At 39.2% G+C, this 27,166-nt stretch overlaps 1 protein-coding gene across 4 annotated transcripts in view; it reads right to left on the bottom strand.

Moving 5' to 3' along the window:
* Positions 1-27,166, bottom strand: part of LOC126334894 (WD repeat and HMG-box DNA-binding protein 1-like) — a 207,963-nt gene that overhangs the window by 86,780 nt on the left and 94,017 nt on the right. For all 4 annotated transcript variants that reach the window (XM_049997594.1, XM_049997595.1, XM_049997598.1 and 1 more), the window contains exons 11-14: positions 26,044-26,249; positions 22,556-22,690; positions 14,660-14,830; positions 10,509-10,723 (exon numbers count right to left, since the gene is read on the bottom strand). In XM_049997594.1, coding sequence (XP_049853551.1) covers positions 10,509-10,723; positions 14,660-14,830; positions 22,556-22,690; positions 26,044-26,249 — 727 coding nt within the window. The remainder of the gene's footprint in view (positions 1-10,508; positions 10,724-14,659; positions 14,831-22,555; positions 22,691-26,043; positions 26,250-27,166) is intronic.

The raw sequence follows: 27,166 nt of genomic DNA, 5'->3' as shown, positions 1-27,166 counted from the left end.
TGTTTTAAAATTGTGTCTGAATGGCCATACTGTATTTTCAGACGATTTTTCAATCCATTTAATTTCATTTGCTTCTATTTCTTTGATCTATGACAGCAGTTGTGAATGAACACTTATACTTACTTTAATAGGACTCTATGCTATGTCCAGTACCCTTCTGTAAGGCACTATCATTATTTAAACTGAATGGTTTTGTGGTGCCTAAACTGTAAAGGGGGTTTGTAATGAAGCAAGCTGGGATCTCTCTATTTCCTCTCTTGATTTGCCATCTGCCTCCTTAAATTCATTTTATTTTCATTTTTGCCTAATTACTCTTTAACATGCATGAGGATAATCTGCATTTCCATACAAGAAGAAAGGTTGGCCCTCAGTCTTAAGGAATATGGCACCAGATCTAATTTTGTGCTTAGTTTTATGTATGTCATTAATTTCCTGCTTTATTTTGACCACTCCTAGTTTAACACCTTTGTTACAGGGTGAATTCGGCAATTGTTTTGTGACTTACATTCTATTGTTGACTTATAAACAAATATAAATTGTGTACTAATTATAAACATTTGGAAGAAAAACTACTAGGATTCTTAAAGTATTTATTTGGTTCTAATCGAAAACATATCTGCAAAGCCAGCCCTTAATTCCAAAATAATTACCAGGTTTGTCTGTATAACTATATCTGTTAATTTCATCACTTAAACAAATATTTCGGCCTAGCCTTCGTGGCAGAAGAAACTATTAAAAAGGAGGAGTTTTTCAATTTGTTCGGTTAATTGAATGAGTTATGTTTTTATTGTAAATTCTGTAACTTACACATCAAAGAACGTATAGTTTCAGTGCCTATTATTGTGAGGATATATAAAGGATGGATTTTTGTACCAACACAGTCAGTCCGTAACTATTTTCAGACAGGAATGATGTATTGCTTAAATTAACAATAATGCATCGACTTATCAGTGGAATAAGTGTAACACAAATAGGCCGTGTGTTAGATCAAGTAATGACAATGTCTGTTCAAATTCTTTTAGATATAATGTCACATGTACTTTATTATTCTGTGTGGTTAGGTTTTTACTGCTCATATTTGTTCCACAGAAAACTATTGTAGCAGTATGCTGTGTATGCCTGCAACCTATTAATGAAGCTTATCAACATTTACCAACAATGAACTGGCCATATAACTGTGTAATATTGAGGGGTTCTGAACAGTGAAAGTAAAGAACTGTGAAATGCAACTGTCAGCTGTATCATTTACAGTAGTCACTGTTAAACTCCCCCCCCCCCCCCCTTTCCCCATTTTCAGCCAGTATAACAATGCATTATTAACAAAGAAATAAAGCAGGCGAACATCACTAGTTTCACAATACTTTGAAATGGTCCCTGGTTCATTAACTAGAAACAGTAATAGCTTTGGAAAGACATGGTTTACAATATACAAGATGATGCAGCTAAGCTGTTCACTTCAAATATTTCGGCATTTGTTTAATATATTGCAATTCTGTTTTCACCCAGATGAATTTTGAGGAAGTCCTTACTAAATGATCATTTTCTTGGTTCCTTAAATATGTAGTCTCTTTTCATAGACGTATTAAGTACAGAGATACAATACCTACTTTTAATTTCTGCTGCTTTTATTAAAGTTTTAAAAAAGGTGAATTCAACAGCATTTTACTTCTCAAAATTCGATTACTAGTTTTGGAATAATTACAATATTTAGAACTAAGGATTATCTGTATTGAACATGAAACTGAATTTTATTATGCGGAAGTTCACGATTTCACACCCAAGTAAGGAACTACATCATGTTGAATAAGGAGAAAATTGTCATGATATCGGCATGAAAGTGGCACACAGGAAATTTATCTTTCATTCTGGCTTTGTTGTTCACATGTGTTGAGTACTGGTTAGTTTGAGAATATAAATGTCTTCCGCAAACTGAGAGAAAGTTAGACATGCTACTTTTTTGTGGAGAAAGCAGAAGGAACATGAAGAGAACCACTGAGTTGTACACCAAAGCGAATGGGGGAGGGGGGAGGGGTGGGCATGATAAAGAGCAAGACTACATTGAGAAGAGTGAACAAAACAGATGTTCTGGCAACAGTTACTCATAAGCCACAAGTGAGCTCCAGACAAACTTCGAGTGCCTCTGAAATAAATCAGCCAAGTGTTATTTGCTTTCCAACAGTTTCCATCTGTAGCATGTCACATAAGCAGATTGATCAGAGGGATTGCAGAAGATGCACGGACCTCTTGTCACTTAATTCTGATGAGACATCAGGACAAGAATTCTCTTTACCACTGAAACTATCTCTACGAATAATGGAATGTTGTTTGTCAGAAATACGCATTATAGGGCAGCTGAGAATAAACACTGCTTGAAGTAAGTTGAACATCAGAGGCAGTGGAGTGTGAACATTTGGTGCAAGATATTGAAGAAGCCTTAACAGGTAATAGATATATACTATTTCTTAATGAAGTGCTACCAACTCTCCAGAGGAAGTACCACTTGAAATTCGTAGACGTATGTGGTACCAACTCAATGGCTATCATGCTCGCTACTTGGTTGGGGCTAGGAAATTGAGCACCTAGTATGAAGGCCTGCTTGTTCACATCTGATTTGACACTATTTGACTTTTTTCTCTGGTATAAACTCAAAGACTAAGTATAAGCACAAGTGCTGATGACACAAGAGGATTTAAAACATTACAGTGTTGCAGCATATGCAATGATACCTAAGAAATCTTTTGAGTCTGACCTTGCACAAACGACTGCAAATGTGTATTAAAGTAGACAGTGGGCATTTCAAATACTTGATGACATAAACGGAATATCAAGGATGTGTTTATCGCCTTGTTTTTATGTGATTTCCTTTTTGTTGCTGGTGCTGTTGTTCTATCGCTAAGTAAGTATGTATGTATGTATGTGGACGTTAAATTAAGGATGCCAATTTATTATTCACAAATTATTTTACAAATCCTCCCATTTTTAACATATACCTTTCTTTCAAGGCTCTGGAAGAAAAAATGCAGAACAGAACTATTACTGTAGTTAACTAGATGGATCTTTGGATGTCACATGCTTTGCCTTCCAGCTAGTGTGTCAATCCAATCACATGGAGCCAAGTGTGATTAGCATCAGTTTTAAGTTAAACTTTTCTTGACTACCCCACTTTTGTTAGGAGACACTCTTACCTGTGTTGGGCTGGAACATCCCATCAGCCTGATGCAATTGTTTTATGTATCAATGCAAACATGCACATAGTACAGCAATTGGTTTCATGTTCAAAACGAGAAAAGTCCTGAGTGCTAAATATTGTAATTACTCCAAAACTAGTAATCGGATTCTGAAGAGTGAAATGATCTGGTATTAGTCTCATTTACAACTGCAACCTTTGCAGCAGAATTCACTGTACTTCCATTTTTTTCACAATTGATTTGGGCAATAACAGAATTGTGATATCTTAATACTTTTAGACTAAAGGAGACCACACACTGAAAAGCAAGAAGTGTGGAGTTGTTGACAGGCACACACAAACAGAAAGAAAACTTGCTAGCTTTCTGGGTAATCCTTTGAGCTTGAGTAAGACTACCCCCCCCCCCCCCCCCCCCCCACACACACACACACACAAAGTGCATATGCCTGTGACCCTATATGGAACCGGATGGATGCACAGTACCAGCGTTGCATTTCAGCAGGCAGATAGACTATGTTGTGGTGGTGGTTGTTGTGCAGGTGGGATGCGTAGAGGGAGGGAGGAGAATTGGAGGATGGGTGGCTAGTGGCTTACAGGGAGTCAATTCATTTCCTAGCTAGAAATAGGGGGGAGGGGGGGGAGGGGGAGTGGGGGAAGGGTAGCGGCAGGTGCACAGGCTAGGCATTTAATGCACGTATGTCAGAGCTGGTGCAGAGTGGCACATGCTGAAGGTGATATGGGGATGTGAATTAAGACGGGGTGACAGGATGGAGGAAGGGGAAACTGTAAGTGGACGGTGTGGGGACAGTCCAAGGCAAGGACAATTACAGGAGCAAAATATGTGTTGCAAGAATAACTCACCTCTGCATAGTTCAGAGATGATGATGGTGGAGGGAAGGATTCAGATGGGTTGAGTTGTGAAGCAGCCAACCTACACAACATCACAGTCCATCTCTACACCACTCCCAATCCCACTCACTTGTCACGGGGATCATATTCCTTTTAGACTAAAGTGCAAGACCTGCCCAATCCACCCACCCAGCACAAATTACTACAGTCCTGTTACAGGCTTATCCTATACCCTCAGAAGGCAGACTACCAGTGACAGTAGCTATGCCATATATCAACTCTGCTGCAAAAACTTGCACTGTTGCAGAATAATATATTTCATACCTCACATACGCTAACAGAAAAGCAACACTACATGAAATACCTCAGAAATCAATGTGGGACATATGACGAACTTATCAATTAGGACAGTGCAGCAAAATTTGGCATTAACTGGCTATGGCAGCAGATGATTGATGTCAGTTGCTTTACTAACAGAATGACAAAACCTGCAGTGCCTATCCGGGGCTAATTATCATATCAGTTGGACTCTAAATGACTGGAAAACTATGACCTGGTCAGACGAGTCCCAATTTTTGATGGTAGTGTTCGAGTATGGCAAGGACCCACTAAGCCATGGGTCCAAGCAGTCGACAATGGACTGTGCAAGCTGGTGGTGGCTCCAAAATTGTGTCATCTGTGTTTACATGGATCAATGACTAGAAATGGTTATGTTCAGCTACTTAGGACCATTTGCAACCTTTCATGGACTTCACATTCCTAAACAACGATGGAAATTTTACGGATGACAATGCGCCATTGTAACCGGGCCACAATTGTTCACGACTGGTTTAAAGAACATTCTGGACAATTTGAGCAAATCATTTGGCCAACCAGGTTGCCTGACATGAATCCTATCAAACATTTATCAGGCATTATCACTAGGACAGTTTGTACACAAGATCCTGCACTGGCAGCATTTTTGCAGCTATGGACAGCTACAGTGGCACCATGCCTCAGTATTTCCTATTGAGCCTGTGCCACATTGAGTTGATGCACTACGCTGGGCAAAAGGAGGTCTGACTTGATATTAGAAGGTATCCCATGACTTCTGTCACCTCAGTGTATATTACTGTGAGGAGAACTTCTGTAAATAATCAATTATGTGCGTAAGTGGTGAGTAAAAGCTCCTCTAGTATTGATCCTACATTACTCCTTTGCAGCACATGTTTTGACTATATAATTTTCCGCATTTTTGTATCTGACTGAATAGTCCCAGATACTGTTAGCATATTGCATGTGTATGTTTTAATTTCTAATATTAAATTGTGAATTTCTTTCAATGCAGACTTCAGAACAATGTATCAGTTATACTCATTTTTCTTTATGCGTAATGTCACACCTATAATATATGTATTCATTACTATTGAAATAAAGTAATGCCAATAACTTCAGTTTTCTGGCCTAATTATTTGTACAGATTGAGATATCTAAGTTTATTTTTGTGCACATAAACACACCTTTTAGTACAGAATTGAAATCAACAAATCATTAAGCACATTTTACTACAGCTTAGCTCAGACGCCAAGTTAGTAAGTGTAGATCCTTTTTACTTCTTTTGAGTCAATAATAATTTGCAATATTTCACAATAATAATTGATGTATAGTTATTTATAGTTTAGTTATTACCATGTAACAGTGTGCAGTTGGACCGTAACTATATCGCTGAATTACGCTAATAATACATCTACTAACAAAGAGATAGAGGGGCTGGCCAGTACTTACCTCAGCTCAGTACAGCCGATAGAAACACAAAAAACAACCGAAAATTTAAGCTCCTAGCTTTCGGAATATTCCGAAAGCTAGGAGCTTAAATTTTCGGTTGTTTTTTGTGTTTCTATCGGCTGTACTGAGCTGAGGTAAGTACTGGCCAGCCCCTCTATCTCTTTGTTAGTAATTGTTTCACATCTTTATATGAGATTTTCCATTAATTAGCTAATAATACATCCAAGCTTTATTAATACTCGCAATATAATCTACCTCCCGGGTCTCAACAGCAAACATATTAAATATTAAGAAAGCCCAACAGCATAAAATTTATTTTACTTACAGTTATTTGAAATGGGTGTCATAAATGCAAACCTTCCTTCTTTTTTTGTACTTTATGCTAACTTTACAGCACAGCTCAAATTAACTGACAAGTCATTGAAACAATTTTAGTATCCTCTCTGTTATTTACCAACTGCAAACACATATTTTTCTTTCTTTCTTTCTTTTCGTATTAAAGAATGATGATCAACTACTTCTTTTCTGCTTATCACCTACACGGATTAATTATTTTTCAGTTTCTATCTCTTTTCATCAAATATAGTTTAATAGATTATTCCCATCTAGACAGATATACCAAAGGTAAATTGCATCTCTGAACTGTTATTCTCTAAAATAAATTACAGAAAATTCTTAATATCTCTGCCTAATTTTGAGACATATTTTCTTTTATTCATTTTTCTATAGGGTTCCAATATTAATTAGTGGCAAATTCTATTTTGCTTCAAAATAGTCAGGATCTCCATGTTACATTTTCATTAATTAAAGTTTTATTTTATTTCTATTCTCTTATAACAGGTTACTGTCGGATATGAATGAGTGCCAGCAAAACTAATTCCCAAACAACGATAGTGAATTATAAAAAACTACAAACAAGAAAAATCTACGTGCTGCCTCTTTAGACCATGAAGTTAAACAACTAAAGCAAAATTCTACCTCTTCAGGTGTTGGCAAACACACCCCACTGAAGTCCTACATGATCTGTCACTCACCACAATCATTCTGCAAGTAATGATAATTCTACACAAGGCTCACATTAACAGTTCCAATATGGTGCAACCATAAAATAAATCAGGTAAAGGTCTTTGTTAATTTTCAGGCAACATATGGTGTATGACAAGGATAAGTTGTGTCAAACTCTCTTGTGCTTGTTAAGCAACCTTTCAGTTACTTCAGAGAGTGCCAAATCCCAAAACAAATACAGCAACCACTCAATTACCTCAGAGGGTGCTGAACGTGTACACTAGCTACAAGATACGAAACAAATCAGATCACCGTCTGATAACAACCGTTGTTCACATTAAAAATTACAAATAAACTTGCTTGGTCAAGATACAGTTCTATCAGCCCAATACTTCAATAACCTAACAATTCATACATGCCAGCTCTCCTTATAACGTTATTTCACAAGATCACTCCCTACTAGCAGTGCTATCCTGCATTTAAAACCAATTGTGACAATGATAGTTGGAACCCACTCTACCATATTTTACCAACTAAAGGCAACAAAATTACCAGGTACAAAAAACCATCAAATCTTGTGACTTATCATACACTGCAAAGCTTTTTGTGTTAGTACAGTTAGTAAATAGCTGTTGACCAGGTTGGCCAAGCTAAACATTTGCCAAGTGCAAAGTTGACCACCAGTGGCACAACATGCAGCAGAGCATAACAAGCTCACTTTCAATGGTTGCTTTACATCCTGTCCCATCAAGGTCCTTCCCTTAACCACCAACTTCTCTTAACTACCCAGACTGGAGTTAACCTTACAACACATCCTTCACTATCTTAATTGTCCTGAACTCACTCTCACTGTTCCCACACCTTCCACCCAACAGTTTCTCCTTCCTACAACCAGTTATCCCTCCAAATTCCTGTCCCTACGTCACCTTCAGCAAGCGTCGTTCCACACCAGGTCCGACAACTGTGCATCACATGCCTTTCCTGTGCACGTGCCATCCCCCCCTCCCCCCCCCCCCCAATTTCCCCCTCACTCCTAGCTGGCAAATTGGCTGACCCCTTCTGAGCCACAGGGGGGGGGGGGGGGGGGGGGGGGAGGTAGGTTAGTCTAGCTCAAAAATGTATTGCTACATAAGCTAACAAGTCTTACTTCTTTTGATGTGTGTATATTGATGACTGAACACTTCTGCATTTTGGTGAGTGGTCTCCTTTAATCCAAAAGTATTTACATTCCACTAGAAATTTCCTAAAACAATTTTGATGACTTTAGTAGTTCAGTAAATATTAGAGGTGAATGTCTTACATGAATCACCTGTGTCTTAGCTAGATGCTTAGTATTGTGTGTAGAAATTGGACTGGATCTGTGAGAGATACTGGATGAGAAGAAAAACAACTGCTGGTTGAGTCATTGACGAAACATGTATATAAGTAATACAGAAAAATTAAAAAAATGTATGACAGTCAATAAATATGTTGATAATTATGAGAAATTTTATCAAATGGCAGCTCCTATATATAACACATACACACACAAACTGGTAATCAAGTATTTCATCCTGAATGTAAAAATAGACTACAAGTGTCTTAAAATAGGGCACTAGCAGCTATACATGGTATTATGTAATTAGGAATAATGTTGCTGGTGCTGCACAGTCACCGGCAAGAGATGACTTAGTCTGCTTCATTGCAGGTCACCCACCCTGCTACCTCTCCGATCAGGCGCTCTCTCAGCCACAGCAAAGTCCACCTGGCATGATGGCTGTAGCCAGGAGTTCTGATGCCCCAAGAAGACAAGCATCTACTCCTTGCATATGTGGGGAGTTTACAGCTAAGGCATCAGCAGTGCGATCCCTGTGTTGTCAGGGGGCTACCACCAAATGTGTACATCACTGCCCCAACACAACAGGCTGGCTACCATGCTGGATATTGGGTGCAGAGAAATCCAATATTGTCACGGAGGTGAAAGAGAACAGGAGACAACAGGAGAACATGACGTACCCTGGAAAGTGTCCTTGCCCAAATAGTTGAATTGCGGGTGGAGATGCAAAGCCATGACAAGAGGTTCAGGAGATCGAATCTAAGGGCACTGTGGATAGCTCATGCACCACGTAAGGTGTTCTTCCCCATATGGCTCACACTTCTGTAGAATTTGGAAAGTGGCAGGTCAAACCATAAAATGGGACCTGAACTTATTGGGCCAGAAACTGTGAGGCTCCTTTTAGTCGCCTCTTACAATAGAAAGGGATACCTCGAGCCTATTCTAATCCCGGACCTGCACAGGGCTGTGTGTGTTTTGACCATCTCAGAAGAAAGCTTACTTGATTAGCAGTCCTTCTGTTGTGCCTGTCTGTGACTCGACATCTCCACTATATGATGAGTTGCAGTCTATCCTTTTCATAATATGTCATTAAAGAGGCCTGTGCAGTTATCTACTTCACATCATGTTCTTATTGCTTGCTTCTTCTGAATACATACTTTATTTACTTCACTACTCCAAGATACAAGATCACAAGACAAAAGGCAGTAAAAGTATGCAATCTAATGAAACACTTTCACCCTTAGGTCAACACATGGATCAATACCTCTACATCTGCATACATACTCTGCAAGCAATCATATGGTACATGATGGAGGGTACCACATACCACTATCAGTCATTTACTTTCTATTTGCAAATAGAGCAAGGGCAAAATGACTGTCTATAAGCCTTCGGGTGAGCCCTAATTTCACTCTTCTTATCTTTGTGGTCCTTAAATGAAATGTACATTGGCAGCAGTAGAACCAATCTGCAGCCAACCTCAAATGCCGGTTCTCTAAATTTCTGGAATGGTGCTTCACAAAAAGGAGCATTCCCATTTCTGTTCACAAACTATTTCCATAATACTTGTTTGGAGATTGAGCCTACTGGTGACAAATCTAGCATAACATCTCTCAATTGCATTGATGTCTTCCTTTAATCTGTCCTGGTAGGGATCCCAAAAACTTGAGCATTACTCTAAGACAGGGTCACACTAGCTTTCTATATGCTGCCTCCTTTACACATGATCTACACTTCCCAAAATCCTCTCAATAAAGCAAAGTTGAGCATTTGCCTCCCGACTACCAATCTGAGGTGCTCATTCCCTATCATATCACAATGCAATGTTACAGTTAGATATTTAATTGATGAAACAGTGTCAAGTGGCACATTAATCCTGCTGTGTTCCAATGTTATGGGGTTGTTTTTACAACTCATTGACATTAATTTACATTTTTCTACATTTAAAGCAAGTTGCTATTCAACTAGAAATTCTGTCTAAATCATCTTGCATCTGCCTAGAGTCACTCAAGGATGACACCTTCCCGTACACCGCAGTGTTATCAGCAAAGAGTTGTGAAATGCTGTTCACTCCATCCACCAGATCACTGGCATATATAGAGAATAACAGCTGTCCTATCACACTTCCCTGGGGCTTTGCTGACAATAACCTAATCTTTGATGAACACTCGTCGCCGAGGACAACGTACTGGGTTCAAGTGCAAAACATGCTGAATGTAGCAATTTATATACTGGCTTATCCAGAACATAATGTATTCAAGGTAAGGCCTAAAAACATATTTACCTTTTTTGTAATGCTTTCTTAGACTATAAAACACACATTTTTCTTAAAAACAAGACAAAGAAAGAAAACAACCACCAAAGCTAACAAAAGTAAGAGCACTGTACCTCTTGTGAGATGCACCACTCCCCGACATGATGGCAGTAATCTCCGGTGTGAGGCGCTCATGTTCACGTTTAGCAGCATCCTCAGAAAGGCGATCAGCAAGATGATGCTTGCCCACTTTGGTAGCATATTTCATGGCTAACTGAAGAACTTGCTGAGATGGCATCAATGCTCCAAGTTCAGCTGCTCGTTGTTCCAGACCACTCTTGCAGGCAAGCTATGGAAGACAATTATATAGTGTGAATGGTTTAATTTATGTTTCAAAGTGAAGAAAAGCAGCCTACAACAATGTCAAAAATAACATATAATAGTGTATGCGTATGACAATGCAAGAGAATATACACTGATGGAAAAAAATAGCAACACAAAAAATAATTAATGCTGAGTAACAAAAATTTGGGGACATATTTGTCTAGGTAACATATTTAAGTGATTAACATTGGAAGATCACAGGTTAATGTAAACAATCACAGGTTAATGTAAATGTGAGATAAGCCATTGCAGATGTTAAACACTGGTACCTTAATAACCAGTGTAACCACCAGAATGTTAAATGCAAGTATGCAAATGTGCATGCACTGTGTTGTACACATGCTGGATATCAGTTTGGAGGATGAAGTTCCATGCCTGTTGCACGTAATCAGTCAATGCAATGCCAGTTAATGTTGTTTGTGGATTACACTGGAGTTGTCGTCCGATGATGTTTCGACTGGAGACAGATCTGGTGATCGAGCAGGCCAAGGCTACATGTTGGCACTCTTCTAGAACATACTGGGTTACAACAGTGGTATATGGGTGAGTGTTATCCTGTTGGAAAACATCCCTGGAGTGCTATTCACAAACGGCATCACAACAGGTCGAACCACCAGACTGACATACAAATTTGCAGTTAGAATGCGTGAAATAACCAAGAGAGTGCTCTTGTTGTCACATAAAATTGCAGCCCAGACCATAACGCCAGGTGTAAGTCCACTGGGTCTAGCAGAGAGAGAGATTGTTTGCAGGCCCTCAACTGGCCCCCTCCTACACAACACACCTCCCTCACTGGCACTGAGGAAGAGCCAGCTTTCACCAGAAAACACAACAAACCTTGACCCTAACCTCTCGCATGACACCACTGAAGTTGATGCTAATGGTGGTGTGGTTTGGGGTCAGTGGAATGCACACTACAAGGTGTCTGGCTTGGAGCTGCCCTTGAAATAACTGATTTGGCACCCATTAGTTGTGTCACTGTGGTGCCAAATGCTGTTTATTAGGGTTATTTTAGGTTGTAAATACAAGGCGGAAACTATATCCAATTATTTTAACTGCAAACACAAAAGAAATACAAGAATTGTGAATCCAGAAGACGAAAAAATATTTCGGTCCCCTGAGATTCATTGAAAAGAATTTTACTGTAGTTGGCATATCCTACTCCTACCATGTGTTGTAAATATGTCACATACTTTAAATGGGTGATCCTGCTGTCATTAAGAGTATGCATAGGACTTGTTTAATGTTGCAAGTGCATTTATTTTAATCCCATGACATTAAAATTGATGAAATGTCCATTATTTCTTGTTGTTGTTGTTGCGGTCTTCAGTCCTGAGACTGGTTTGATGCAGCTCTCCATGCTACTCTATCCTGTGCAAGCTGCTTCATCTACCAGTACTTACTACAACCTACATCCTTCTGAATCTGCTTAGTGTATTCATCTCTTGGTCTCCCTCTACCATTTTTACCCTCCACGCTGCCCTCCAGTACCAAATTGGTGATCCCTTGATGCCTCAGAACATGTCCTACCAACCGATCTGTTCTTCTAGTCAAGTTGTGCCACAAACTTCTCTTCTCCCCAATCCTATTCAATACTTCCTCATTAGTTATGTGATCTACCCATCTAATCTTCAGCATTCTTCTGTAGCACCACATTTCAAAAGCTTCTATTCTCTTCTTGTCCAAACTATTTATCGTCCATGTTTCACTTCCATACATGGCTACACTCCATACAAATACTTTCAGAAAAGACTTCCTGATACTTAAATCAGTACTAGATGTTAAAAAATGTCTCTTCTTCAGAAACGCTTTCCTTGTCATTGCCAGTCTACATTTTATATCCTCTCTACTTCCACCATCATCAGTTATTTTGCTCCCCAAATAGCAAAACTCATTTACTGCTTTACGTGTCTCATTTCCTAATCTAATTCCCTCAGCATCACCTGACTTAATTCGACTACATTCCATTATCCTCGTTTTGCTTTTGTTGATGGTCATCTTATATCCTCGTTTCAAGACACTGTCCATTCCATTCAACTGCTCTTTCAAGTCCTTTGCTGTCTCTGACAGAATTACAATGTCATCGGCGAACCTCAAAGTTTTTATTTCTTCTCCATGGATTTTAATACCTACTCCGAATTTTTCTTTTGTTTCCTTTACTGCTTGCTCAATATACAGATTGAATAACATCGGGGAGAGGCTACACCCCTGTCTTATTCCCTTGCCAACAGCTGCTTCCCTTTCATGTCCCTCGACTCTTATAACTGCCATCTCGTTTCTGTACAAATTGTAAATAGCCTTTTGCTCCCTGTATTTTACCCCTGCCACCTTTAGAATTTGAAAGAGAGTATTCCAGTCAACATTGTCAAAAGCTTTCTCTAAGTCTACAAATGCTAGAAACGTAGGCTTGCCCTTCCTTAATCTAGCTTCTAAGATGAGTCGTAAGGTCAGTATTGCCTCACTCGTTCCAATATTTCTACAGAATCCAAACTGATGTACCCCGAGGTCAGCTTTTACTAGTTTTTCCATTCGTCTGTAAAGAATTCGTTTTAGTATTTTGCAGCTGTGGCTTGTTAAACTGATAGTTCAGTAATTTTCACATCTGTCAAATCTGCTTTCTTTGGGATTGGAATTATTATATTCTTCTAGAAGTCTGAGGGTATTTCGCCTGTCTCATACATCTTGCTCACCAGATGGTAGAGTTTTGTCAGGACTGGCTCTCCCAAGGCCGTCAGTAGTTCCAATTGAGTGTTGTCTACTCCAGGGGCCTTGTTTCGACTCAGGTCTTTCAGTGCTCTGTCAAACTCTTCACACCGTCTCTTATCTCCCATTTTGTCTTCATCTACATCCTCTTCCATTTCCATAATATTGTCCTCAAGTACATCGCCCTTGTATAAACCTTCTATATACTCCTTCCACCTTTCTGCCTTCCCTTCTTTGCTTAGAACTGGGTTTCCATCTGAGCTCTTGATATTCATACACATGGTTCCCTTTTCTCCAAAGGTCTCTTTAATTTTCCTGTAGGCAGTATCTATCTTACCCCTAGTGAGATAAGCTTCTACATCCTTACATTTGTCCTCTAGCCATCCCTGCTTAGCCATTTTGCACTTCCTGTCGATCTCATTTTTGAGACGTTCGTATTCCTTTTTTCCTGCTTCATTTACTGCATTTTTATATTTTCTCCTTTCATCAATTAAATTCAGTATTTCTTCTATTACCCAAGGATTTCTAGCAGCCCTCATCTTTTTACCTACTTTATCCTCTGCTGCCTTCACTACTTCATCCCTCAGAGCTACCCATTCTTCTTCTACTGTGTTTATTTCCCCCATTCCTGTCAATTGTTCCCTTATTCTCTCCTTGAAACTCTGTACAACCTCTGGTTCTTTCAGCTTATCCAGATCCCATCTCCTTAAATTCCCACCTTTTTGCAGTTTCTTCAGTTTTAATCTACAGGTCATAACCAACAGACTGTGGTCAGAGTCCACACCTGCCCCTGGAAATGTCTTACAATTTAAAACCTGGTTCCTAAATCTCTGTCTTATCATTATATAATCTATCTGATACCTTTTAGTATCTCCAGGGTTCTTCCATGTATAAAACCTTCTTTCATGATTCTTAAACCAAGTGTTAGCTATATTATTTCTTACTGCCACACAAATTTCACCTCAAATTCTTGTATTCCCAGCCAAATTAAAGTGATTCAAAACAACATCTGTTGTTTAATGTCTACATTAATTGTCTGTAGAAGAGAATAAAGTAAAAGCAAATATAATCAGTAGAACAAAAACAGTGTATTTGTTATTCACCCTTAAATACAAATGGAAAGAAGTTAACAGATATTGTAATTTTCACACAATTTTATTGACTGAATGTAAAATCATACCACATGTATTTTACTTACAGCAAATAACTTAATGATGGTCTCCTTTATAGTAGTTTCAATTGCATCTTTTTCATTCAAGTAGTTGTCATCAGTTCTACTTAAGGCTTCCACACCACCCAAAAGTAGCTGAGATCGCCAAAATTTTTCTTCTAGTCCAGCCTTTTCAGTTGCTTCTTCACAGAGTGGAATCTGGAGATTCAAAAAATGTTAGCTGACCAACTGCTTTGACAGTGCTTTGAATACAGTGGATAAAATAGCACACTGGTTTAACAATATCCGAATACAGAAGATTAATATATAAAATTGTCCTTTGTGAAAGTACATATTAACAAAATATTCCAGTATTTCTTATAACAAAAAGGCATAACAACTGAAAATACAACAGTGGATGCTCCATTTTAGCTTACAAAAATGTAAACAATAAAAAAGAATAGAATATCAACAATGTAAGGAAATGATGGACTGCTATTTGCCATACAGATGACATGTGAAGATGCAGACAGGCACACTTAAAAGACACACATTACCTCTCAGCCACAGTCTTCACCAGTAAAAGAAACACCCACAACATTCATTTACATAAACAATTACACCTCACGCACAAATGACTGCCAACTCCGGCAGCTCAGACCACAATGCATTCTGGTCCAAGCTGCCGGAGTTGGTGGTCATGTGTGCATGAGGTGTCCTTGTTTTTGTGACTGAGTGGTGTGTGTTTCTCTTTCTTTTATTGACGAAGGTGCGGCTGAGAACTAATGTGTAAGTGTCTTAATTGTGGCTGTATGCAACTTGATGTGTCATCTATGCAGTGAGTAGCAATCTATACTTTCCTTAAATTGTCTTATGTAAATAACAAAAACATTTACGGCTAGTTCTCTTGATACACTTGGTTTGTATACAGCTTTTCTGTTACTTCATTGAACACTGTAATGTCATGAACAGGTACACTCTAAACCCTGTCCACATTAAAGTTATGCATCTAATTCAGATATCCACTTTATCACAAACTTTCCTCTTCACACGAAATTTAAAAATGAATAAGCACACAGCGTGTGGCACAGTACATTTTCACACCTTTTCAACCTATTTCTATCACTATTACAGCACGCATAAAGTAAATGATAATCAGTGGGGGGATGAGAGTACGTGGAAGAATGACTACTATTAAACATGGTTCAGTAGGATACTACTGACGTTATAGCAGGGCAAACAATTGTTTATCTGACTATTTGCTTTAAAATTTTAATACCACAAGTAACGCAGCACACCACCATACAATGGTGAGAAAAATATAATAGCTACGACATTTCTTGAGGAGCTATCCCAGCATCTGAACCTGTGAAACTCAGCTCGTTCTGTTCCTCCATGAGATCCACAGTGCTGTAGACAATGGTGCTCAGGTTGATGCCGTGTTCCTTGACTTCAGGAAGGCATTTGACACTGTCACACACTGCTGTTAAGTGAAAAAAGTACGAGCTTATCGAGTATCGGAGCACATTTGTGACTGGATTCAAAATGTCCTTGCAGAGAGAACTCAACATATAACTCTCAATGGAACAAAATCAACAATTGTAATGGTAATTTCCAGAGTACACCAAGGAAGTGTGATATGACTGTGACTGTTTACACAGATAAATGATGGCTCTTTAAGGCCGTTCACAGATGGTGTGGTTGCCTATGACAGAGTAGCAATGCCAGAAGATAGTAATGATTTGCAGAATGACCTCCAGAAAATTGAAGGATGGTGCAGGCTCTGGCAGTTGACCCTGAATGTAAATGAATGTAACATACTGTACACACAAAGGCAAAGAAATCCACTACTGTACAGATAAACTCTTGATGAAAAATCCCTGGAAATAGTATCAACCTTAAAATATTTGGGAGTACCTATTGAGTGTCCCCTCACGTGGAATAACCACATAAAACAAATAGTGGGAAAAGAAGATGCCAGACTCAGGCACAAGAAAGTGGCTTAGAAGGCACTTGTTCAACTGATTCTTGAGCATTGCTCATCTAACTGGGATCCGTACCAGGTAAGACTGATACAAGAGATGGAGAAGATCCAATGAAGAGTAGCACGTTTCGTCACAGAATGCTAGTCGGTACAAGAGTGTTACAAAGATGCTCAACAAATTTCACTGGCAGACATTAAAGCAAGGCATTGTGCAGCACAGAGATATTTACTACTGAAATTTTGAGAGAGTGATTTACAGGAAGAATTGGACAGCATATTATTTCCCCCACATATGTCTCACGTAATGACCATGAGAAGAAAATTCAAGGAATTAGAGATAATACAGACATTAACCAACAATCATTCTTACCATGTGCTATTCACGAGAGTAACAGGGTTGGAGGGCTCTGTTAGTGGTACAAAAGTACCATCTGCCACACACCATTAGGTGGCTTGCTGAGTATGATGTAGATGTTCAGTTTTCAATGTCAGTAACAGAAATACTACACTGCCAATAACAATGGATGCATAAAGCTAAGGCTTACTCTGTTAACACGATTCATTATTTGGGCCACCTATCAAGCCATTTCCCTCATTGGTGTTAACATCTTTTCGCTCTTCAATACTACTGATTCTCTCTTTTACATTTTGCTGCATCCTTTATTGTCTTTCTTTCCCGAGGTTTCTGCCTCTTGTCCACTATTTCCTTCCTTTTTTTTCTTTGTATATATATACAAAGTTGATGTGAATTACCAAAGAAAAGCACTGGCAGGTCGATAGATACACAAACATACACACAAAATTCAAGCTTTCGCAACCAATGGATGCTTCTTCAGGAAAGAGGGAAGGAGGGGGAAAGACGAAAGGATGTGGGTTTTAAGGGAGAGCGTAAGGAGTCATTCCAATCCCGGGAGTGGAAAGACTTACCTTAAGGGGAAAGAAGGACAGGTATAGACTCGCACACACACACACACACATATCCATCCGCACATACACAGACACAAGCAGACATTTGTAAAGGCAAAGAGTTTGGGCAGAGATGTCACTCGAGGCGGAAGTACACCGGCAAAGATGCTGTTGAAAGACAGGTGAGGTATGAGTGGCGGCAACTTGAAATTAGCGGAGGTTGAGGCCTGGCGGATAACGAGAAGAGAGGATATACTGAAGGGCACGTTCCTATCTCCGGAGTTCTGACAGGCTGGTGTTAGTGGGAAGTATCCAGATAACCCGGACGGTGTAACACTGTGCCAAGATGTGCTGGCCGTGCACCAAGGCAGATTTAGCCACAGAGTGAGCCTCATTACCAACAAACACTGTCTGCCTGTGTCCATTCATGCGAATGGACAGTTTGTTGCTGGTCATTCCCACATAGAAAGCTTCACAGTGTAGGCAGGTCAGTTGGTAGATCACGTGGGTGCTTTCACACGTGGCACTGCCTTTGATCGTGTATACCTTCCGGGTTACAGGACTTGAGTAGGTGATGGTGGGAGGGTGCATGGGACAGGTTTTACACCGGGGGGTGGGGGGGTGGGGGTGGGGGTGGGGTGGTTACAAGGGTAGGAGCCAGAGGGTAGGGAAGGTGGTTTGGGGATTTCATAGGGATGAACTAAGAGGTAACGAAGGTTAGGTGGACGGCGGAAAGACATTCTTGGTGGAGTGCGGAGGATTTCGTGAAGGATGGATCTCATTTCAGGGGAGGATTTGAGGAAGTCGTATCCCTGCTGGAGAGCCACATTCAGAGTCTGATCCAGTCCCGGAAAGTATCCTGTCACAAGTGGGGCACTTTGGTGGTTATTCTGTGGGAGGTCAAGGCAGAGCCACGTCTGAAAGCACCCACGTGATTTACCAACTGACCTGCCTACACTGTGAAACTTTCTATGTGGGAATGACCAGCAACAAACTGCCCATTCGCATGAATGGACACAGGCAGGCAGTTTTTGTTGGTAATGACCACCCTGTGGCTAAACATGCCTTGGTGCACGGCCAGCACATCTTGGCACAGTGTTACACCATCCGCGTTATCTGGATACTTCCCACTAACACCAACCTGTCAGAACTCCGGAGATGGGAACGTGCCCTTCAGTATATCCTCTCTTCTCGTTATCCGCCAGGCCTCAACCTCCGCTAATTTCAAGTTGCCGCCACTCATACCTCACCTGTCTTTCAACAGCATCTCTGCCAGTGTACTTCCGCCTCGAGTGACATCTCTGCCCAAACTCTTTGCCTTTACAAATGTCTGCTTGTGTCTGTGTATGTGCAGATGGAGATATATATATATATATATATATATATATATATATATATATATATATATATATATATATATATATATATATATATATATATATATCTCTGTGTGTGTATGTGTGTGTGTGTGCGCGTGCGCACGCGCGCAAGTCTATCCCTGTCCTTTTTTCCCCTTAAGGTAAATCTCCCTGCTCCCGGGATTGGAATGACTCCTTACCCTCTCCCTTAAAACCCACATCCTTTCATCTTTCCCTCTCCTTCCCTCTTTCTTGAAGAAGCAACCATTGGTTGCGAAAGCTTGAATTTTGTGTGTGTGTTTGTTTGTGTATATATCAACCTGCCAGCACTTTTGTTTGGTAAGTCACATCAACTTTGTTTTTTATGATGTAAATAAAATAGAAAGAATCTTCCACATGGGAAAAATATATTAAAAACAAAGATTCCAAGACTTACCAAGCGGGAAAGCGCCGGCAGACAGGCACATGAACAAAACACACAAACACACACACAGAATTACGAGCTTTCGCAACTGGCAGTTGCTTCGTCAGGAAAGAGGGAAGGAGAGGGAAAAATGAAAGGATGTGGGTTTTAAGGGAGAGGGTAAGGAGTCATTCCAATCCCGGGAGCGGAAAGACTTCCCTTAGGGGAAAAAAAGGGACAGGTGTACACTCGCACACACACACCCACACACATATCCATCCGCACATACACAGACACAAGCAGACGTGTGTGTGTTTGTGTGTTTTGTTCATGTGCCTGTCTGCCGGCGCTTTCCCGCTTGGTAAGTCTTGGAATCTTTGTTTTTAATACAACTGTTTTTTTGTAGAAAGAAACATTCCACATGGGAAAAATATATTAAAAACAAAGATTTCATGACTTACCAAGAGAGAGAGCGCTGGTAGATAGGCACAATAAAAAACACACTAAAAACACACACTAAAAATTGTCTGTGTGTGTGTGTTTGTGTGTATTTTTTATTGTGCCTATCTACCAGCGCTTTCTCACTTGGTAAGTCATGGAATATATTTGTTTTTAATATATCCCTGTTTGTCTTCTCTAAGTTCTTAGTTTTAGTATTTTTTTTTTCCATTACTATTAAGTTGCTGACTGCCTTGTCTACTTCTTCTAACTTCTGATTTCCAAATCCTGTGCGGCATTTGCATTTCATTATTGATCTCCCTTACATTCTGTCCTGCTATGTATCTCTCTACCTAGGACACAAGCAAGTTTCCTATTCAACTCCCTAAAAAGTCCCATTTACCCCAGCCATTTTCTTTCTTTTTCACCTGAATGATGATTATTTTCATAAAATAACATTTGTGTTCTCCCCTTATTTCTTTCTCTACTCCCTTCTATATCACAGCCTTGTAACCAGACCTTATTTTTCCTTTTATTTTGGTGGTTCCTTCATTTTAGAAATGCCAGCCGTATGAAGTAGTTGATATTCTGAATAAAACAAGACAATTTGTGAACAGTGTGCTACAGGCATTGATCAATCAGAGCAGTAATGATAAACATGCATACAAGATTTAAATAAACATAAATAAAATGCTAGCTTTCAGAACTACTTATTCCTTCAGCAACAACGAGTTGGTGGGAATAAGCTTAAGAGAGATTGTGTAAGGATCTTATCTACAAGCAAGACTGTGTTGACACCAAAATCGAAGTCAGTGGCAGAAACAATATCAGCCAGAACATTGTATGCACAAGCTGGGGTGCTCAACCACAAGTGGAAAAACAACAGCATTGGTATTTTTTAAAAGCACTGGTATTTGCTATTCTACTGGTGAACTTGCCTTACCTCTCTGGTACAAATCCAACCATGATAAGCAACTTCATGTCACACTCAACAAAATGTGTGCACTTATCACTGGCTATCTGAAACTTAGTACCACAGATAAGTTCTACCAGCAGCTGGGGTCAGTCTACCGACAATCTGATGGGAGTTAAATTGCCTACAAAGGGAGAATGAAGTCCTACACATCACTGCAACTGAGTTTCCGAAGACAGTACCTAACGTCAGCAACTCCTAATGGCAACCAAGAGCTTTGTACACAAAACTTGTCCTAAGGTGGTGATGTGCTCAATTTCAAAAGACTATCACTGGAAGCAACCATCAAAAGAACTAGCCCCCTGACTATCACGAAAATTGTGAAATATGGAAATTCCTTAACACAACAAACTGTGGTCGGAAACAACAAGGTCAAAAGAGATCTAATGTAGACAATTATGATCATGTTCTGCCAATTCAACACCTCTACTTCTGCCCTCATATTTCTTCAAGTCTTTTATAGTAGTCTGTAGGAACTCTTCTGTCATTATTTTGTTACATTTATTTTTCATGATATCTTATTGATTTATCACATCAAGCTATTCTCCACATTATTCTGTACCCTTTATACAATATTCCCTTTTTGTTTATACTCCAAAGGTGTGGCTTCCTTATTGCGTTAACACCACACTGCAACATAATCACTTCAACTACATAAATTTCTATTTTCTTTGCCCCCAAATGAACTTAGGTATTTCTTCACCCGGTAAAACAGCACTAGTCTTCCACAGGTTTCAGTTTTCTTTTGGTCCCCGGATACCTGCAGAATTTCTTTTTGTTAACATTGCAACTGTGTGATTCTGTGAAGTATTGATATTTGCCTATTTATTGCAGAAAACCGCCATGTGTTATACTCATTTCAAATCTATTTTCTACTTCTAAACTGTTTACCATCTTCAGGACCTAATGTCAGTAACTTCTAATGGCAACTGACATCACCCACTTATGGATTAATTGTCTGCCCCAATAGCTGAGTGATCAGCGTGGTGAACTGCTGTCCTTAGGGGCCCGGGTTCAATTCCTGACTAGGTCAGGGATTTTCTACACTCAGAGTCTGGGTGTTGTGTTGTCTTCATCATCATTTCATCCCCATCAGGCATGCAGGTCGGCCAATGTGGAGTCGAATGTAATAAGAACTACACCAAGGCAGCTGGACTTGCCCCGTAAGGAGCCTCCTGGCCAATGACGCCAAACACTCATTTCCATTCCCATGGATTAATTTAGTCCAACCAGCACATACTGTTTTGCAATATACAATTTGTGTTACAAGTTCCCATACATATAGAACAGTTCTATTCCAATAATGTGTACTTCCTCTTTCTTCTGTTAGTAATCTGATGTTCCTGACAAAAATAAAAAGCCAGTAGACAATCAAGACTTGTTATTTACAAACATATGGAATAACCAAAGATAACCACTCACTTTATAGTTACACACACACACACACACACACACACACACACACACACACCTATAATTTCCTGGCCTGGTGCTGTAAGAACTGTTTTCTTATTGAACCTCTGTGTCAATTACTCTATATCCAAATAAAAATTAAGAAATACAACCCCAAACACACCTGCATGACTGCAAATGTCAACTGTTGATGTGTTTTCATAATACCCAGTGACTGTCTACTTAAGAACAAAATCATCACATGTTACTGCTAAGCACACTGGTTTCTTAACAATATGATGAAGTGTGTGTTAAATGACTCAAAGATCTGGAGGTACAACAGGTAACCATAAAATATATCACTTTCAATTATCATATCTATAACAAAAGGTGATAGGTTACAGAAGTAAAATAAACCAACATTAAACAAGCTAAATATAGCGAACATGATCCTTTTTTTTTGTCATCTGTTTGGATAGGAAAAAATTACCTTTAAGGACAGTTCCACAACAGCTGGCCGTGGCACAGTAGGCGGGTACCTGGCTCCCTTACACAGCACACATCTCACGTTCTGGTACCGTTCACTCACACCCAGCACAAAGTAATGGTCTGACTTGCCACTAGTCTGGGAAGAGACGAAGTAATACAGTAAGACACGCAATTTCAAGAACCATTCAAGCCAAATATGAGCTCACAGGGTTTCTACATAAATTGCTAATAAAAGCACAATTCCATGGTCTTCAATGCATTTTAAGTACAACTAATATGTTTTAATTGTAAATTTTTATTTGAATTTAAATAATTCTAAACACACAATACCTTTCCTCCAATGCAATTTTCTAAGCCTTACAATATAATATTTACTTTACAAAACGTAGGAAATGCACAAATAATACAGCTCAAAAGAGCACATGAAATTGTTGATAACAGCAATATAAATGGGCAACCAAAAAGTTTTCATTTGAGGATGTTGCAGTGTATATGCAGTCCAATACTACGCCAATGTGGGTATATAAGCACCAACACGTAGGCAAGAGATTAGTGAGGCATTTATGTCTCTCTGACGTGCATGCAGTAAATGTGGAAACATGAAATATGGTGTCATTATCAACAAATGCATCCAGTCGCGACCAATGTGCTGTTATTCTTTTCTTGACTACTGAGGGACAAATACTAGAAGACATCCATCGGAGAATGAAGAACGTGTACAGGACAGCAAGTCTGTCAAAAGCCATCGCTGTGAAATGGTGCGCCAAGTTCCACGTTGTTCATGATTCAACACAAGATGATGGTCGATCTGGGAGGCCAACCTCATCCATTACGTCAACTCAAGAGGGAGACACTCAAGCAAGCACCCTACAGAACTGAACTTTCCCCTTGTGATTGCTATTTCTCATTCATTCCCCTTAAAGAGTAGAGGTTGTTACAGGGCATTTAACACACCCTTATCAGTCCACAAAGCAACACAAGTACTATGTAGCACTTTGCTGTAACTGCTTATGGTTTACAAATGGGAAAGGGGATGTTGGTAGTGGTGGTGGTGCTGTTACTTTTTATCTCCAAACTGGGACTTTAGTTTGGAGAGTCTTTTGGAGAGAGCTCCGGTATTTACTTGCGGCCAAGGTAAACCTCCAAAACCTACGCTGTGTCTGTTCCCAAAAGTGTTTAATGCTCATTTATACTGTCTGAAATTGCATGTTACATGACTCAACAGAAGTACACATCAAATATCAGACCCTTAAAAGTGCTGCTATCCTCTCCTTTCCATGACCATTGTTATTTGTAAAGTGTGGTTTCAGTACACTCACAAAAACCCGAAAGTACCCCCTCAGTTCTCGCAGATACCACAATTAATGTAACTCACTGGCAATGTCGTCAGCGTGCACATATTTGTGCGGTTTTCCACACAAGAAAACTTTCTCACTAAATAAAACTGTCATGTTCTTAACTAGTCACCGTGATTGTTACTTATATGAACATGGTCCAACAGCTAAGGTCATAAGTCCCTTGAATACCATTACTACAGCACACATCCAAACAATTTTGTCATGTATGTGAAAGTTTCATACAAAGAAAGCATACATCTAAATGGTAAACCTCACAGTGAAAACACTTCTCTATTTACAAAGGAGTAAAAACAATTTTCTGTGCCTCACTTTGAATTAGGATCATCCAGGAAATTTATCTGCACTCTGGTGCTCACCCAGGCTTGTGGGCAATTAATTGTAATGATGCCAATACTTCACAGCACTGTCTCCACATTACACATACAAATTGAACATTTCGGTCATGACTGTGCCACATCATAAAGCTATTTATCTGAAAGGCATAAAATAATTCAGCTTGTTTCGTCACATGTATCTTGTTCGGACTCTATGGAGTCAGAAAATCTTTACATATTATGAGTCAATACCAACTTAGAAGTATAACAGTTTTATATTACCAATGCATTTGCTGAAAGGCACCATACGTGAGTAAATATTTACTGAATTTTTTTTTTTTTTATTTCTCCATTCTTACAGATTCATCTGGATTGTTGGAACATGTAGACTTATTTTTAATCAGTTAATCACCTAAAGGGTTTCATTTTGCAAGATCTTTTCCCAGTATATGAACATTCTACTTCTCACACAGCAAGTATATCATTAGTTTTCAGGTAAGCGACCTCCGCAAACACACACGATTACAAAATTGCGTAACTGCTCATGTCACTAGGAAATACTGGCAGTGAACTACCATAGTCTGTCTGTAAAATATTTTTGCTTCTTGTACATTAATGCATACTTTTGTGTTTCTGGGTGTGATATTCCAACTGTATTCTTGATTAGGTGCATTTCAAATTATAATTTACTGATAATAGCATGTCAGGAAGTGTGGCGTTACTAGATCACATCTTACCACGAATGTACTACTTTCGATTATGCGTTTTCACTGAAAATAATAATAATAATAATAATAATAAAATTTGGTATTTTTTGGTAGTATGTTTTCCCACTTTAATGTTCAAAATCTGGGGTCCTTTAAAAACTGTAGAGACGAGGTTCAATTGTAGCAGTTCTGTTGTTGGGGAGGAAAGAGGGATATTTTTGGGGGAAGTGTAAGAAGGAAGGGCAGGTCACTCAGACCCAGGATGAGAGAGAGCCACCTTTAGAGAAGATGAAGGTAGAGAAGGAAAGAAAGAGTTCAGGCAGCACATTATTCTAACTCTCAGACACATATTACACTCAGATAAACCATCACCATGTCCAAAGTATGCTAATGCATGCACATGCAGTGGTACTCGATAAAGGTTGCCAATTGAAATGCTGGTAGTGGAAAAGTATCTCATCATCAGTATCTGACTGATACAGAAAGAGCAGATGGTTACATGAGATAACTGGTCTCTAGGCTTTGTGCCAATGTCCTGGGATAAAACACATTTCTCTGCAGTTTCTAATGAAGCAGGAGGAGGAGATTAGTGTTTAATGTCCCATCGACAACGAGGTCATTAGAGACGGAGCACAAGCTCGGATTAGGGAAGGATGGTGAAGGAAATCGGCCGTGCCCTTTCAAAGGAACCATCCCGGCATTTGCCTGAAGTGATCTAGGGAAATCATGGAAAACCTAAATAAGGATGGCTGGAGATGGGATTGCACCGTCGTCCTCCCGAATGCGAGTCCAGTGTGCTAACCACTGCGCCACCTCGCTCGGTCTAATGAAGCATGGGTATGTGACAGTGCTGATGTGATCCTTTCCTAAAAGGTTGGTGGCCCCCTCTGAGCTATTCAAGAGGATTAGAATGTGTGTCACAACCTGGTCTCACCCTCTCCAAGTCTCATCACCAACATAATCATCAGTCTCTTATACAATATAGTTACAGTTAAGACAGCTGATATCCATGCTGGCCAAGTGGGATCATTTACAAAGGGCTAGCACCACATACTGAGATACACAAGAAAATAAGTGTAAAAGAGACAAACATTACAAAATATGCAGTACCTGTGAAGATGTATCACAAACAGGACTCCAATATCCTTTACGAGAAAGGAAACGTACAACTCCAGCTGAATCTGTGGTGCAGGGTGTACCTTCATCAGTGAAACCTACCCAGTGCAGCTGTGCCTTTGGAGCAAGTGGCAGCTGTTCATATGCAGAGACTGTTGTTACAACATTATCCCTCACAGCTATCAATGAAAATATCAATCCTGAAACAATTTTAAAATGCTGTTATAAATACCTGCAAAAATTATGAGCTTGAAAATAAGCATTAACTAACCAGTGTTTGTAATAAGTAATATATAATAAAGATTACAATTTAGTTGGGTTAAGCCATAGCTACCATTGCTTCTGACACCTATGCTACTCTGCTTCTTACAGCTGCACCTATAAGATAACTGTCACCTTTTGTGTCTTCATTAACAACTTGTTGTAGCAAAGTGAGTACTATAATATATTCTTTCAAATAAAGAAAAAATAAAGAATAATTTTGGAAAAGTTTTTAGACTGCTCTTTCATTTATGTTAGAAATAGAATTATGCATGTTACAATTTTTGTTACAGAACCGTAAGAAGATATCTAAAGATTTGTGGGAAAAAGCTGATTAGTTGGAGAAAAACAATTAAAAACCCTCATTATGCATCTCTAAACAAAAAAGTGTGATGCTGCATTCATACAACATTTCAAACTGAATCAAGTTCAGTTTACAATAACAAAGGAAGAAGACAATTTTTAGAGGCTATGGTATGGACATTAAAAGATTTTATGTAGAGTAATAATAATATGAGTATTATGTTTGACACTACTTAATACTGTTTCATTGGCTGGGCATGGCATTGTTTTATTTATCAATTAAGTACATTAGCCCGTCTTATCTGATGAAGTGTGACTACATCTTGCCTGTACTATGCGAAGGTACATCTTTTAACTAAACTACTTAGCTTCCCTCCATCACTTTCTAATCCGAAATTTTTGTCATCCAATCAAGGAAAATTTAAAATTAATACCTTTTAGAGAACACACCAATAATTGTTTCTCTCATGATCATAATTGCTTTACAATTACTGTTACAAGGATGCTCTCTGCGGACACAAAGTGTATACTACTGTTGTACTAGGGTAACTGG

This window comes from Schistocerca gregaria, chromosome 2 (assembly GCF_023897955.1).
Source record: "Schistocerca gregaria isolate iqSchGreg1 chromosome 2, iqSchGreg1.2, whole genome shotgun sequence".
NCBI classification, from domain to species: Eukaryota; Metazoa; Arthropoda; class Insecta; order Orthoptera; family Acrididae; genus Schistocerca; species Schistocerca gregaria.
This window is presented reverse-complemented; position numbering and strand designations above follow the sequence as displayed.